Source organism: Eretmochelys imbricata, chromosome 1, assembly GCF_965152235.1.
Source record: "Eretmochelys imbricata isolate rEreImb1 chromosome 1, rEreImb1.hap1, whole genome shotgun sequence".
NCBI classification, from domain to species: domain Eukaryota; kingdom Metazoa; phylum Chordata; order Testudines; family Cheloniidae; genus Eretmochelys; species Eretmochelys imbricata.
The window spans coordinates 259,073,913-259,090,158 of record NC_135572.1 but is presented as its reverse complement, the minus strand read 5'-3'; the positions used below and the strand labels follow the sequence as shown (position 1 = coordinate 259,090,158).

The following is a 16,246-nucleotide window of genomic DNA, read 5'->3' as shown; positions in this document are numbered from 1 at the left end:
TGCTGGGTCAGGGTGGGGAATTTATAAAGGTGAGCCCAATCCAAATCTCTTTCCCCCCACCTCCTGGATAGGCTGCCTTTTCCCAGGGCTCCCAGTGTACAGTCTGCTATTGCGGAGTAGCAGCAATGTAGGCCTCGCCTTAGGTTACAGTGTTCATTTATTTTCGCACTCTGCCAAAATGTTGCTGACAACTCACCCGACTGAAGAAAAATGGTGATTTTTCAAAAGTGTAAATCTCAGTTAAACCTGAAGAGAATGTCATGGAACAATGAAAAGGCAATTTTTCGGCTTCAGGGCTTTATCCATGCCAAATTTCAAAAGCCGACTGCAATGGAGGTTTTGCAGCTTCTCAATAAAAAGAAAAGCTTCACAAGAATCCTTCATGGTGGAAAGTGTTAGGTAACCTAAATGTAGGGATTGCTTCCAGCTCCCTGTACAATTATATAAATTCCAAATGGAAACATTGACATAAATGACTGCTACTGATAGTCCCTTCATTCAAAGATAAGGGAAGAGGGCCCATAACATGTGTCTCTGTGAGTATTTTACTTCTGTGTCAAAATGGTTACCTCTTATTCTAAATAGAAATAAATGAAAATTGAAAGGGTGTGCTACACTTCTGCCTTGCTCCAGCTCATTGATGGTGTAAAACAGGAGTAACATAGTGGTAAATAAGGCCTTATAGGTTTTATATTTAGAATTTTGTCTGCAGATTCAAATGTCATTTACCTATCTCTTATATTTTCCCCCACCCCCACCCCCCCAATAGAAAATATGCTCTGAAGATCAAGAAGCCTTTTTATCTTCACTATGATCCATTCACCTGCAGCATAGAGGTTCTGAATACACCTCAGAAAGTCAAGAACACGCTCAGTCAAATGAAAGAGGAGCTGAAAAACCTCTGCTTTGCCCTTGAACAAAACCCTTCTTAAAAACCTGTCTTAGCTGGTGCTGAAATGTGTACAAATAACTCTAGAACGTACTGATTTCTAGTGGTGAAACTGTGTGTCTGAAAAGCCTAACTCATGAGTAGCTGAGTCAGTCTCATCACCTCAATGAGTCAAGCTACACAATCTTAGCCACATTCATGACTTGTTATAGTATGTGTCAGTGACAAACAACAAAATCTTCTACTTTTGATAGGCAATGTAAGCTAGCATTGAGTGGAATATATTTATCTACTGTTGTACCCTTTATTGCATTATACTGATATACAGAAACCCATGCCACTTTTCTAGGACTATCTCATTGAATGACACCACCTTTCAGACACGCGACTTTTGTTTGTCAATTAAATGACCCCAAACTATCTGGGCTGATAACTGCTTGAAAACATCATCTATAAATTTTTGGAGCTCAGTTCTGCAAACAGTTACTAAGACGTCTAATACGAGTTACCATGCATAGTCTCCTCAATATGCCCTGTAGAAAACGTTTGTAGGATCAGGCCTTGAACTTGCACATGGTATTTATTTGAGACTGCCACTTCATTTAACAGCCTTCATATACTGGTAGATAATTTAGTGCCAGTCACTGGGGCCCAAAGTTTGATATGGATTTACTTTCCTGTATTTCTCTCTCACACACACAATTTTTCTTTAGAGCCATTTTTTTCATTGCATCTTGTAGTAATATATCTGTCTGCTTCTTGCCAATTGGGGCAAAGGCAAAAATGTTTGATGACTAATAATAAATCATTTTTGAATAAATCAAGTTTTTTTTAAAAAACAAATATTATGTTCATCAAGCTGCTTATTTTGCTTTGTAGGCTGAACCATGTGCTCAAGAAAAAATAGGTGGAGAATAATGCCAGAGAGGAAGAGCTATCAAAATATTTTCTATAGATGGACTCTGCAGGCCATAGGGTCTCGTTCGTGAATTCCCTCTGAGAGACTGAATTTGGATTTTAGTCTTGAGTTTGGCTGGAGCTCAGAGTAGACCTATATTTGGAAGAAATGGCTTTGTTTTGTCCAAGGCCTCACACTTGCCTTGGAGGGACTCCAAGGCCGCCCACACACCCTTGTCTTTTCCAGTTCCTGGAGCAGTGAGAGAAAAAGAAATAACTTAGGGCCAGCTTCTCCTGCCCTTACACATGCTTATTAGTGCCTTACTTCTCGAATAAGGCCATTCATTGCAGTGGAATAACAGTGGCAGAATCTAGTCCTGAGCTGCTTTTGGTGTTTTTAACAACACACTATTTCGACAAACTGCAGACTTAATGGCAATTGGCCAGATTCATCCCTGGTGTAACTTCATCAACTCCTATGGAGTTACAACAGTGATTAATGTGACTCATGATTTCAGGGGTAAATTGCTCTTTCCATAAGAGGCAAAACCTGCAGTCCTTACTCAAGCTCTAGGTCAGGGTCTCATATGATCCAGCAAAGGCTGTTCCAAAAGCAGCAGTCATCACACTTCCTTAAGGACTAAATTCTTTAACCCTTATTTGGTGTAAGGACAGAGCAAGAACTGCAGGGTTTGACCCAAAATGACGTGGACCAATTGCGTTGCTCTTACAATAGCTGTTGTTTCATCATCATAAAATAACCATGAAAAGACTAGCATATGGTGCCAGATGGGGGTGATAGAGGCTAGCAGCAGACAAAATCAAACAGAAAAAAACTATATATAGTTCACATTTGAGTTGTTTCATGTTAATCTCTCATAGAGTGACTTGAAAGCCAAGTAAAACATGTCTTGTGACTTGAAACTGAACTACTGATGAACTCCCTGCGGTGGATATTTTGCTTATCGTGATAAACTTATTTTTCCTAGATTGGTTGCATGTAAAACAAAACAGTGTATTTTATTAAATCTGTATTGTGTTTTATTAAATCTGTATTGTGATATGTGGGAGAATTCTTGGGAACGCGTTACTTTTTTTTCTCTTAGCCAACTCCGTCCCTTACCTATTTTGACCCCTCTGAAGTCTCCAGGTGCCTGATTGCTGCGTTGTGGACTTACAAGGAGTTCCCAGCATGGTCACTTCTTAGGATTCTGTGGACTTGACAAGGCAGGGAGACGAGTCCTAAGTATCCTCAAGTCTTCATGAAACTGGGCCATGTTTCTCCCCATTTCTCACCTCACCCTCCTCTTTCCTCCATTGAGGATCGGTATTTCATTGCAAGGCAAAGCTCTCACAGTCCAGTGGGACACCACTATTTCTCAACCACTTCCCTCTGAGACGTCTTCATTCTTTACACTGGGGCGAAGATGTGTTACGGACTGAACCTCCATCCTGACATGACCAATAAAATCAAACAAGGTGCAGGACAAAATTATGACCCTTTCCCCATGAGTAGAAAGTATCACATCCTCAACAGTCCCACTCCCTACTGACCCAGGAGGAAAGAAGCAAACTCACATGATAAATTCCCAAAGGATCCTAAAACCGGTAATGAACGGATGTCTATACACATACAAAGGGGTCACTTAACCCACCACTGAAATGCAGCCACCTCCAAGATTCCCCTCAAGAGTGAATCTTTTTAACTGTTTAATAGCTAACTGAAGCACTACACAGCAAGTTAAGACAGGAAGCAAAGATAAAGGGCCAGATTCTCAGCCCTCAGTCCAGTAGCCTTGCACTACCCAGGATATACAAAGGGAGTGAAAACTTCACGTAAGTCCCCTTCTGGGGATTCATGGGGGAGTCCCCAGCAGGCATAGAGGCAAGCTATACACCTCCCTCACCACATTACCAGCACAAGGGGCGTGTCACAGGTAAGGGGGTGGGGCAGGGGATGACTGGAGCACAATGTGCATTAGCAGTCCCCAGCTGGTGTCTGTGGGTGTTTTCTGATCAATATTGCTATTAAATTTATATTACTCTTGGATAAAAGAGGAGGAAACACTTTCACAATATACATTTAACTAACTGGTCGGAAGTGCTCCTTTAAGTAGCAAAACAAGCTCCTCCCTCCCTTCCATTGCTGCAGCCCACTTCTACAGCACTGTTCATTGGGATGTTATTGTAGAAGCACGCATCACATGTAACATACCACAAAGGACTGCAAAGACCAGGCAAGGTAAAGTGAGGAAAAAGCTCTTCCAGTTTAGAAGCTAAAACTGAAGCTGAACTAGCTGGTTTAAATCAGTTTGGGATACCACTGGAAATTAAAGGACCTGAGCCTGCTACCACTGAAGTCATGAGGCCAGCACTTCAGCTGACATAAAGCAGTGGGGACCTTTGACTTTAGTAACGTTACACTGATTTATAGCACACGTGGTGCTGCGTCAATAGAAAAATTCCCATTGACTGCAGTGGTGCATAATCAGGATCAGAATTCCATAAAGAAGTCATTTACAGTAACGTCAAATCACAACATTTAGTGACATGTTCCTTTATTTATTAATAGATAATAACTCAGTTGCATGGATTTAATTGAGGTTCATCAAGCGCTATGGATAGACCCACTTTAAATACACTGAAATAGACAGCGAACGAACTCATAGAGAGTAAGTATCGGTTAAGGTGGCAATTAAACAGTGTTGTGTTTCAAGAATGTCTTGAGATGACACAGTTAAGCAACTTTCTCTTTTGCACAACAAGAGTATTAAAAACTTTCTCAACCATATTTTGTAAACTATGTTGTTTTTAAGTGTCAGCCTCTACCCTAAACCCCGCTTTGCCACCAGAATTTATAATGTTGTTAAATATATAAAAAGTGTTTTTAATTTATAAGGGGGTCGCACTCAAAGGCTTGCTATGTGAAAGGCGTCACCAGTACAAAAGTTTGAGGATCACTGACTTTGGGGGTGGCCTGGAACAGCTTTTACAGTCCATAGGCTACACCAGAGTTTGGCCACACTGGTAGTCTGTATTGTCTTAGTTAGAGGAGAGGATTCAGTCTCTGATATACGTCCAGTTAGGTCACTCATATGCAGCCATTTTTTCCCTGGGTGGTGTGACTTCCACCCTTACTGCAGTATACCTGTGTACAGTAGTTCAGTGTTATTTATATTTTGCCCACAAGGTGGTAGCATAACATTAATATTTAATGTAAAGACAGTACGTTTCTTAATTCCAGTCCAGCACCCCCCCAGAAGCTTTGTGGGATTGTGTCAGACTTTAATAATCAAATAACGTAAGGGGAAAAAGTGAAGTTCAAACAAGAGTATCCCAAAGCAAGTAAATATTTCTAAACAAACAGGCATACTAAATCCCACTCCAAGCCTAAGAAGAAGGCTACGTGAGAAGCATGAACAACATGGACTAAAAATGAATCAGCTTGGGTTTGCTATTTTGATTTGGTTTGAGAAGTAAGGGGGCAAATATTACTAACTGTTGCTCGTGACGGTTGAAATCAGCTGAGGGGCAGTAGCTGATCATGCTTAGAATCAAACTCCAGAAGACTGGAGGGAGGAAGATGTTGGTAGAGGGTCCTGAGTTGTGGAACTTGTTCCTGCTGTCCTCCACCAGAGCCTAAATTCACCGACTTTCAAGACAGTATGCAAGATCCATTCCTTTAGCTAAGCAGTCGCTTGACTAAGGCTCGCTTGGTTTCCCTAAGGTCGGTTGGATTGCTTACCAGGGATCATGGCTATTTCTGCAGTCTTCTGTGGTAGTACAGATTAAAGTGTTCTTTTAAAATGTGCAATGCATCCAGATAGTATGGAGATCATGGCATCATAAGTCATCAGATAATTAAGTATGGACATTAGTACTTTAACACCATTAATCTGCTATGTAATATAGTGAGCATAGTGAACATCTCATGATGACCCATGGTTTCCCATAGTTCACTTAACTTTCTTGGTTCACAAGGTTAGAGCCAATTGATTTGGAAGAGTCAATCTTCTAATCCACCCGAAATAAGAGTTTACTGTTCACTGAAATCACCTAGCTTGTCCCTCTTACCCAACTGATAGTCTTCTACACTGGGATTTATATACTGTTGATATCACTATGTTTGAATACGTGAAAACTAATCAAGTTTTTTCACAGACCACTACAGCATCTGAGAGATTCTGGTGCTGTCCCAGTTAACTAGAGCATTAACATTTCCTCTCCCATAGCAGCTGGAGATTTACTTTCTTTAACAGTTATCAAAACCAGAAAGCCTAATCTTGAACTTCTTGGCGTTACTGGAACTACCTGCATGTGTAATGGTTATGTACATGAATAAGGGTTTGCAGGATACGGCCCATAATGAGGGTGAGCATGCTGCAGATTATAAATACTGAATAAAACCATGTAATTTCTTAGCTTCCCAATGGCATCTCTATATTCTGTAGGTGCTATTTCTGTGTGACCATAATTCTTCATCCATGGCTAGTGTACTGAGTTTGGAGATAAAAACATATAGCTTGGAACCCCTTAAAAAGCTTTTATTTGTAGAAGCAATGACATAAAAGAAAATCATTTAAAAGGAGGTCTTAATTATATTTCTGTTTCCAAACCACACAGCATAATGAGGGTGGAATGTGATACAATAAACTGTTGTTTAGCAAATCATCATTAATGAAGTTAAGAGCAAAAATCTGGGTGTGATCAAATAGTGTGAGCCCATTTTTTATTGCACATTTGGAGTAAACATAAATCTTTCTGTAGATCAGTTGAGGAAACCGGACATATCATATATCATCTTTCTTGTAGGGCCAAATCTTGATCATATGGAAATCAATAGGAGTTTTGTTATAAACTGTAATAAGATCAGAATTTCATCTTTAAAACATTATAATGGAAAAGGGGGAAAAAATCCGTAAGCCTAAAATTTCTAAAGTGACTATTGATTCTAGATGCCTTAATTTTGGGGTGCCAAATTTATAGATACGTAGAGTCCAAGGTAAATTGTTCTAATGGTTAATTACTCACAATGTTAAAAAATTACACCTTATTTGTAGTCTGACTTTGTCTAGCTTTAACTTCCAGACATTGGATCATGCTATACTTTTCTTTGCTATGCTGAAGAGCCCATTATGAAATATTTGTTCCCCACATATGTAATGATAGCCTGTAATCAAGTCACACTTTAACCTTCTCTTTGTTAAGCTAGATAGATTGAGCTTCTCAAGTGTATCATTATAAGGCATGTTTTCTAATCTTTTAATCATTCTCATAGCTCCTCTCTGAACCCTCTCCAATTTATTAACATCTTTCTTGCTTCTGGCAGTGGTCACATCAGTGCCAAATACAGAGGTAAAACACCTTCTCTACTTCTACTCAAGATTCCCCTGTTTATCCATCCAAGCATCACATCAGCACCTCACACTTTTGGCCACATCACACTGGGAACTCATGTTCAGCTAATTATCCACCATGACCCTCCAATCTTTTCTACATTTCATCTAATAAATCAGTTTTAAAGAGATCTGGGTTTCAAAAACTACAGAGCACCCACACTCAAAGTCAGGCCCCTTTCATTTTGATTTTCCTCAGTTTTATTGATTCATAGAGTTTAAGGCCAAAAGCGATCATTAGATCATCTAGTCTGATCTCCTGTATATCATAGGCCCTTAAATTTCACCCAGTTACCCCTGTACTGAGCCCCATAACTTGTGTTTGATTCCCTTAAATTGTCTCAAGTTGGGCACCTAAGAACTGAGGAATCAAAATTGCTAGTCACTTTTGGAAATGTAGGCCTCCAGATTTTTAATTACCCCGTTCCTGGAGATACTCATGACCTCTGCAAGGTGTTCAGAAGTACTTCCACTGACTTTAGTGGATTTTGGATTAGGCCTATAAAATCAGCATAAGCTGCCTTTTTAGGACGGCCAGGACTACTTGGATCCCATCCTCAAACCATTTCTTTTCTTCACCTTCACCCTTTATATTCAGGTGCGGGTAATGAATCACCTGCTTGCTTCAGTGAATCAATACAATCCATTTAACCCTTCCCCAGCAGGATCAACATCTGCTAACACAATGCAGTGTTTCAAACAAACTCCTCCTGCCTATTACAGAGAGTGATCAATCTTTACAGGAGAGTATCAGCATCAGAAGTGGGCAGTGCAAAAGTGTCCTCTGCCCCAGTATAGTAGGCTGCCCTATGCCAGGGTGAGAGTATTCTTTAAAACCAACACAAAATTAAAAAATGCTATAAAAATACACTAACTCAAACAAAATGACAGTATGTGGATTCTCTCACCATGCACCAACACATGTCACAAAACAGATTTCCTGTACCAGGCATCTTAGTGAAAACAGTCACCATAGGCACAATTTCCAAATGTGAAAACCTGAACACTTAAGGCTAGGGGAAATCTAACTCTGCAAAGATTTTCACCTTCCCAAACTAGGCTGAGCACTGACAGTAGCTAATGTGCTCACAGCACATACTCTTGTTTAGGCTTGTCACATTCACGCTCATTTCTGCCTGGACATTAATTGTGGAACCTTTGCACCTGTAGAGCTCTAGCCTGCCAGCACCCTCACTGTGGACATTACTGCCAGATTCTCCATTCTTCAGTCTAATACCTGCTTTGCACTCTCCTAGACTGGGGCAACCCTACGTCCCGTTTTGGCCGGGACAGTCCCTTTTTTAAGCCCTGTCCTGGCCATCCCGACTTTTTTTCCGAAAGGAGGCATTTGTCCTGTTTGCTCTTGCTGACTTGCTCAATTGGCAAGAGCAAACAGGACAAATGCCAATTTTTTGAAAAAAAAAAAAGTGGGGTGGGGTGCAGAGGGGGTGAGTGAAGATGCCAGCCCCCCGCAGGAGAGAGGCAGGGCTGGTGGCAGGGGAAGAAGCAGAGTTGCAGCATGCGAGGCCCCCCGCAGGCTTCCAGCAACCAGGCGACATATTTGGTCTCATATTTATCTGCTCCTTTTTGTGTTGTGTATTGTTTGTTTTACTGTATTATTGTGGGTGGTTTTTCAATTAAGCTTTCACTATGTTTTGACTGGTTTCAGAGTAGCAGCCGTGTTAGTCTGTATTCGCAAAAAGAAAAGGAGTACTTGTGGCACCTTAGAGACTAACCAATTTATTTGAGCATGAGCTTTCGTGAGCTACAGCTCACTTCATCGGATGCATCCAATGAAGTGAGCTGTAGCTCACGATAGCTTATGCTCAAATAAATTGGTTAGTCTCTAAGGTGCCACTAGTACTCCTTTTCTTTTTATGTTTTGACTGTGTATTTATCATGTGGTACAGCAGCCTGAGAACATTATAAATACATGAATTATTAGTGTAAAGTGGAATTTTCAAAAGGGCTCAGAGTTGGACTGACTCTGTTCCCTTTGAACTCACTGGAGCTTTACCAAAGACTTTAATGGGAGCAGAGTTAGGCCAACAATGAGCACTCTTGAAAAGGCCACCTGGAGATCTTTACAATGTATGTTCTCAGTTTACTTCAGTTTTTCCTAAGGTCGGAGAACCCAGGAGCCATCCTTGAGCCTCCAGGGAGTCTGGATCTGGACATTTAAAGGGTTTATTGAGTTTTCATAGTAATGGCATTCTGTGTATTGAGATTCAGGCATAACTACGACATCATATGGGCAGCTTACCAGAATTTCCATACTTTATTTTCTTGGCCTCACCTCCAGGTTAGCAAAGTTTGATGTTTCAGTATTTATTAAATTTTAAAAAACTAGGATCAACTTGAAGCCAACTCTGCCATAGTCCATTCAAGGATCCCTAATGTCCCCCAGGTCACTGAAAGGCACTGAGGGGGAGCCTAGTGGAGGAAATTTCTGAGACTTCAGGGAGGCACTAAAGGGGAAGAGAGGCCCTGTGCAGCTTGTAAAGTCCAGAGGAACAATAGCAAAGTTGACAGGCTCTGCAAGAATTCCTGTGGCGAACACAAGATGAACAAGTAGAGTGCTTCCCAGTCACATGACACATGACAGCAGCTATTTAGGCACCTGGTAGCCTTTGGCTACATTATTCCTAAAAAGTGCATGCTGTTGATACATTGCTTAAGGAGCACATAACTGGCTGATAGCAATTTCCAAACAAAGTACAAAGCCAACATGCTATATATAGAATATCTCTGTGTTCCAAATGTACATAGACATTGATGTTACTAATATTTGAATGATAACCATGAAACCTTCCAAGACTAGTCCATGGCACCAGTCCTTGCCAGACACAACAAAATAACCAAATTTGGAGTTTCCAGGTCAAGGCAGTTTTTAGTTATGACACTCCTTTAACAAAACACACACATTAGGAAAAAGTAAAAAAAGTGAGATCACTCCCATTTTTAAATATCTCCAAAATGCCTTGCCTTATTTTTCTCAAACTTTCCAAGACAATTCTAGCCAGCTGTAGGAACATGCCTGTGAAATTTCAGGTGGATTGATTTCATCCTGACAAAATTAGTGAGGAATTCAAAGTCAGGCTTATAATGGAAGGCTTTGCATCGGTCTTAACTATGGAAGAAACAAGCATCACTCCATCTTGTAATATACTCTCGGCCAGAACTAACAATAGCTTTGCCTCTGCTACTACAGAATTGAGCCAAAAAAGCAGAAAGACACAAGGCCAAAGACAAACCAAAAGACACGACGCAGAGACAGAGAAGACAGACAGAATAAAAACCCACCCCACATGAAAACATAGATCACACATAAGAAAAGCTGCCTCTGAGAAAGCCTGTTCAGACATTAGGAGATAACTGAAGCTCCAGGGGATGGCAAAACTACCTAACCTGACCTGCAGCAGAGAAAAATTAATGAAAACAAGGAGGAGAAATTGGCAGGAAAAAAAGTGAAGTTTGTCACTTAAAAAAAATCATTGTTAATTATGACAGTAAGCAAAGCAATAAAATACAAAATGTTGGAGCAGGCCAATACCAAAGGAATTCATTCTATAATTACATGCTAATAAAAAAATGTCAAAACACAATAAGATATTGCAGAGTTATTTGTTTTTTGTGCAGCATGCACATCTACGCCACCATAAAAGGGAAAAAAATTATATGCTAGCTGAGTGTGGGGATGACAAGAAAGGGATCATAAAGGAAAGGAAGAGGGAGGAAAGGAAAGAAGGGAAAAGGAATGAAAAATGGTGAAGAGAGAGGGCTACAATCAGAGGAGGAGACACCCAGCAAGAAGTTGTGATAAAGAGGCATCCTCATTGTCCTTTGGGATAAAGATAAGAATAACTTGCAGGAATTTCCACCCCAGAGGGCTAGACTCGCAGCTGGCTTTGATGAAGCTATGCTGATTTTTATCAGCTGATAAATCAGCTGAGGATCTGGCCACCAGAGTGCATAATCCCTAATTTCCTTGACAGTAACATGCTCTCAGAAGTGCTCATTGTTGGTCTATGGGAAGTTTTACCATTTTTACCATCTCAATATCCCACCTTGCATGTAAACCTCAATTTATTTTTTTTTTTCCTGGAGAAGAACCCCAGGCTCCCTCTTCTTCACTCTCACTTAGATCTGAGATTCAAAATGTCCAGCAAATTCATCCTGTTACTTTTTCCTCCCTCTTTCTTCCCACCATGTCAGCAGCACAGCAAATGCCTTTCCATTGCTCCCTGCCAGGGATTAGACATGGGTATGTACTGGAGATTTAAGGAACTTCCATGTCCTCTGATCTTTTCCCTACAGCTAAATCAATAGCTACCTTTTCTCATGCTCCTTTTCTACCCCGAGAGAACAGCTGCACTGTAAACAGACCATTTAAATGTCTATATACAGGTTCTTTCTAACATCCATGATAGAGTATGGTGCACCTAGGTATCATCCTAGGTATGATCCTCCACCCACTGAAAAGACCCTGAATCTAATTTATCAGTGACCTCTCTTCCTTGTTCTCCCTGCCCCTGCCCCTGTCCTTCCACATTTTTCTTTGCCAGAAACTTGAGTGTAAGTCCCATGACCCAAGTCTGGGAAAATGGAGAATAAAATGAGGAGAAGCTAAAAGGACTGCAGCTATCACTAACAGCTTTATCCTAACCCACTGCAAACAAAATGAACAAAAGACAACAAAACCAGAGTCTTCAGGAAGCGCACACCAGCCTCGGCAACAGTCATCCCCCTTTCTCCAATACCCTCCTTCGTTTCCCTTGTTATCACTCATAATCTAATATCAAAATATAAGGAACAACCTTACATTTTTGCATGACTCACTGAAGGCAATGGAAGCTTGAGTGTTTGAGGAATGCAGGACAGGACCCAGATCTGAGGCCAGGACTATGCCTTTTACTTGTTTGAAAAGTGCTGTGCACCTTTAGGTTGATCCGTCCCACATGAAGAATAATATATAACTAATAAAAACAACATAGCCAAATAAATAAAATAAAATAATGATATGGGTAAAACCAGCCAATACTCTGCTCTCAAATGAACTCACACAGAAAAATTAAAAAAGACAAAACCACCCTAGCAGCCAGGAGCGAACACTTCTCACAAAACGATCACTCCAGACTTGATCTTTTAATACTCGTCCTCGTGGGAGATCTACACAATCCCTTCAAAAGGTGAGGCTGGGAACTTAAATTCATAACTCTGCTATGAATAACCATGGACTTAATAGGGACACTGGTCTTACGCTCTTTAAAACAATTTTAACAAACCTTACCACTGGCTAACCTTTAATTGGCCATTTCAAACTCTTTATGCATTATCATCTAACCCCCAATTGCCCACGTCAAGGGACTACCTCACCCTTTCTGCTCAAACAATCAGTCCCAGCTTGTATTTAGTTCAAACACTCTGCTTCCTTCCCCAGATCTGAAGAAGAGAGCTGTGTAGCTCACAAGTCTGTACCTTCCACAAACAGAAGTTGGGCCAATAAAATATATTACCTCACCTGCCTTGTCTCAAAAATAGTTGTAGTAGTTTTACATTGCACTAAGTCTTGTTCCGACTTTTCAATTTTTCTCCAGATAGGAACAGAAGTATTGTAAATTATTATTATTACTTATTTTGCTCATAGAAGCCCGAGTCATTGGCCACAGCCCCATTGTTCGCAGCGCTGTACAAACACAGAACACAAAGACAATCCCTGCTGTATAGAGCTTATATGTGAGAATGGGATGAGCTGAACTTATATGTGCTACATCCTAATTTTCCCCTATTCTGATAGACCCTCACTAGTTTCCCTATCACTGATTGGTTTCAGCAGCACAGGTGAACTGAATTTGATGCCACTGGAATTCTGCAACTGAGTTGATTCTGCTCCTGCCTCTTGGGCAGACAGCCAATCAGAAAGTGCAGCCAGATCAGTTCCAGGCTTGCAGCAGCACCGAATTCAGTGCACTGGTGCTGCTGCGAGTAATCAGTGGTAACAAAGGGAGCAAGAGTACTGCTGCTGGAAATGGGACAAAGCACCAGCGTTATCTCTCCTTTTCACAGAAACATACCTCGCTTTATACAGAATTGCTTGGCAAATATTTTAATACAAACAACCTCAACACAGCTGCCAATGCAGGCTCCAAATAGACAGACTTGTTTATCATCTGGACCTGTGCCTTAAAACTTGCCCTGCTTATTCGACAGAAAGTTAACCCCAGAACATGTATCATCACTGCTGCAGGGAAAATCTCCAGAAAGATAACACCCTAACCTAACTCTCCAACTGAACCCAGGACATTGACCATGTTTTATCACATCAAGTGCCCTTGTAGTCACTCAGAGTAAATAAGCAAACAAAGACGTGCAGGTTGAATCACGTAACAACTGGGGTTACTGGGGCCTGCATATACATTTGGCTCTGCACCAACCCCTTGCCTTAACTTGAAAACTCCTGGAAATCTAACTTTGCGCATAATTTTAAGATATGAAATGGATCTTTTCAAATATTTCGGCCATCCCAGCTCAGAAGTTATCTTCTCCTTTCCCTTTCTTAAAAAAAGTATGAAGGTGAATGCTGAAGAAAGAAAATTCTGCCAGCAACAGAGTGTTGAACTCTCCTCCAGAGCAGAGCTGCCAAAGACCATCTTTTAGGTCTGCTAAGAGGACATGAGTAGCTATCATGAAAATGTGGAACTGCATGGATTTGTTCTCGGTAGCAATGCTATCAGCACAGAAACTTTCATGCTGGTGAGGGGGAAGGGGTGGTTGTCTGAGTTACTGCACAGCATGACTGAAAACTTTGCAGGGAATGGTCATTGATGAAGAAAAGTCATTCTAGCAGAGGTACCATAATAACCTTCAGATAGCAGGTTTCTTGGAAGATGGAGAGCACCGCTGGTCCATGGAATGTTTATCTTGTATTCCTGGACTGACCAATAGAGAGCTAGGTTAGCCTTTTGTTGAGACGCTCAGCTGATTTTGAGTTGTACCATAAATAGCCGTGTGGGGGAACTAGAGTGTTACTTGTTTGCTAAGCAGATTATAAGTATAGCATAATACAGCAAAACCACTCCAGAAACAGGGGTCCCTGTTAGTCTACAAGTCCCCCCCACACACACACATAAATCCTAGAGCTCAATGCTGTAATTATTTATGTGTAAGCTTCTAAGTGGAATAAAGATGGTGTCCTCTTTTACAGCACCTTAAATGGCATGTCAAACTGAATTTCCTTAGACGGACTTCTCTGCCCATCTTTAAATCACATGGAAACTAAATTAGCTGGGGTTTCTAGTGAAACTTTTGTGGGTCATGAACCTAGAAGTGAAGCATTGACTATATCTGTATAGGCAATTGCCACCAATATCCCCAGCTACAATGAGTCTCACAGGTATCAATATTAAAAGAGTTGAGCCAAGGGTGTGACCTAGAGGAAAAGGGGTGAGTAAAAGGGATATGTTGCTTGGGTAGGCAAAATAGTAGCTGGGGTCTTGACAGCCATTGTAGGGAGTGGACCTAAGCTCTGACATATCCTTGTGCAACTCTTACTTAGGCTGGTGAGCACTCACTCATGAAAGTAGTCCTACTGAAGAAGCAGTAACGGGGTGTCACTGCTGTCAGTGCAGGTTATGACCAGAGGAAGAGCTACTTCTTCAGCTGAATCCATCAGAGCAATGGCTGTTGTTAAGAAGGCCGAGCAAAAGCAGTCCCAAAACCATCATCCCTCAATAAGGTCAGGAATCAAGTGAATGACTCACCTGATTTTTGGTGAGACCCTCAAATACAGCCCTAACTGTGCTGAAAATACCCAATGGTCCTTCCCTTATAGGAAAGTTGTATAGAAGGTAATAGAAAATGAAAAGTGTACTGTAGGTTTTTTGAACAATCCAATAGAATTTATTGAAAAATTATATCCCTGTTACAGAATTCTATAAAATTGTTTTTTAAAAAACTAGAGAAAGAATATCACTCTATTAAATTCTATATAGTTTTAAAGTAATTTCTCTGGAAATCTATTGGATTCATCCCATTAAATTCTTCAGGACTTTCCCTTGTGGGTTTTTTCAATGCCAAAGCAAGTGAATTCCTGGAAGTTATGTGTTGTCCTTTTCATTTATACAAGGTGAGAATCCCCCTGGGAACTGAGGCCATGGGCAGCCCCCAGATGGTAAGAATCAAGCAGGATGTATTTCTCCTCAAGAACAGTTTTACAGCTGTTCTAAATGCTGCTGGATACAGGGATCTCTTCTTTGGAGAAATCTAAAGGCAAGAAAATCCTCCTGACAAACCGACCTATAAAGTATAGAATGAGAGCATCCACTTGGTCTGCTTAGGTGGTGAATAGAAAAAAGGGCTTGTTTGTGTGCTGGCTGGTGGCGGAAGCAGCAGCCACATGTATGCACAATTTTGAGATATGGCACGCTGTGCAAAACAAAGGACGTGCATAACTTAATGAATTCTCTCCTCCCCTGTATTCATGGCATCCAACAGCAGTTCCAGTGTGGTGTGAGCTGTGCATGAAGGTGGGGTTGTCTGTGACCTTGGCTTTGCACACTGCCTGCATTTAATGATGTGGGAGATGTTGAAACAGAATGGGAATACTCAAGATGGCCCAGAAAACCTTGGAATATCAAAACTTGGTGCAGAATGTTCTCACCTTCCACCATCTGAAGCCAGAGAGGGGGAAGTGGTGGAAATCCATGCTGCATATTGTGAAAAGGTTCTATGAGTAAAGCAAGCATTCTACACAAAGTCCAAGATACATATCAGGCAGCACCTTCACCTACGGTGTGAACCTTAAATGGAGATGACCTAATAAATTGAGTGGTGTTAACACTGTATCAGTCAAGTTATCCTTCCAAAATTCCTGCTGGAGACATTGTTTTTTCCATGTTGTCTCACTGTCAGCAAACAGTCCCTTTTACCTGGGTGTTGAGCATGCAGCACACGCAGCAGAGAGATCCAGGAATCAGAACTGCACAGTGCACTGCAACAAACTCTCGTTACAATCTTAGATCCAAGTGTCAAGCGTACAAAATGCCTCATATTTCATGAGGAGAGC

At 41.0% G+C, this 16,246-nt stretch overlaps 1 protein-coding gene across 1 annotated transcript in view; it reads left to right on the top strand.

Annotated features, from left to right (window-relative positions):
- The window catches only part of LOC144273964 (tyrosine 3-monooxygenase-like), a 45,061-nt gene extending 44,129 nt beyond the window's left edge, over window positions 1–932 (top strand). The window contains exon 12 of the mRNA XM_077832719.1: window positions 770–932. Coding sequence (XP_077688845.1) covers window positions 770–932 — 163 coding nt within the window. The remainder of the gene's footprint in view (window positions 1–769) is intronic.
- The last annotated feature ends 15,314 nt before the right edge of the window (window positions 933–16,246 follow it).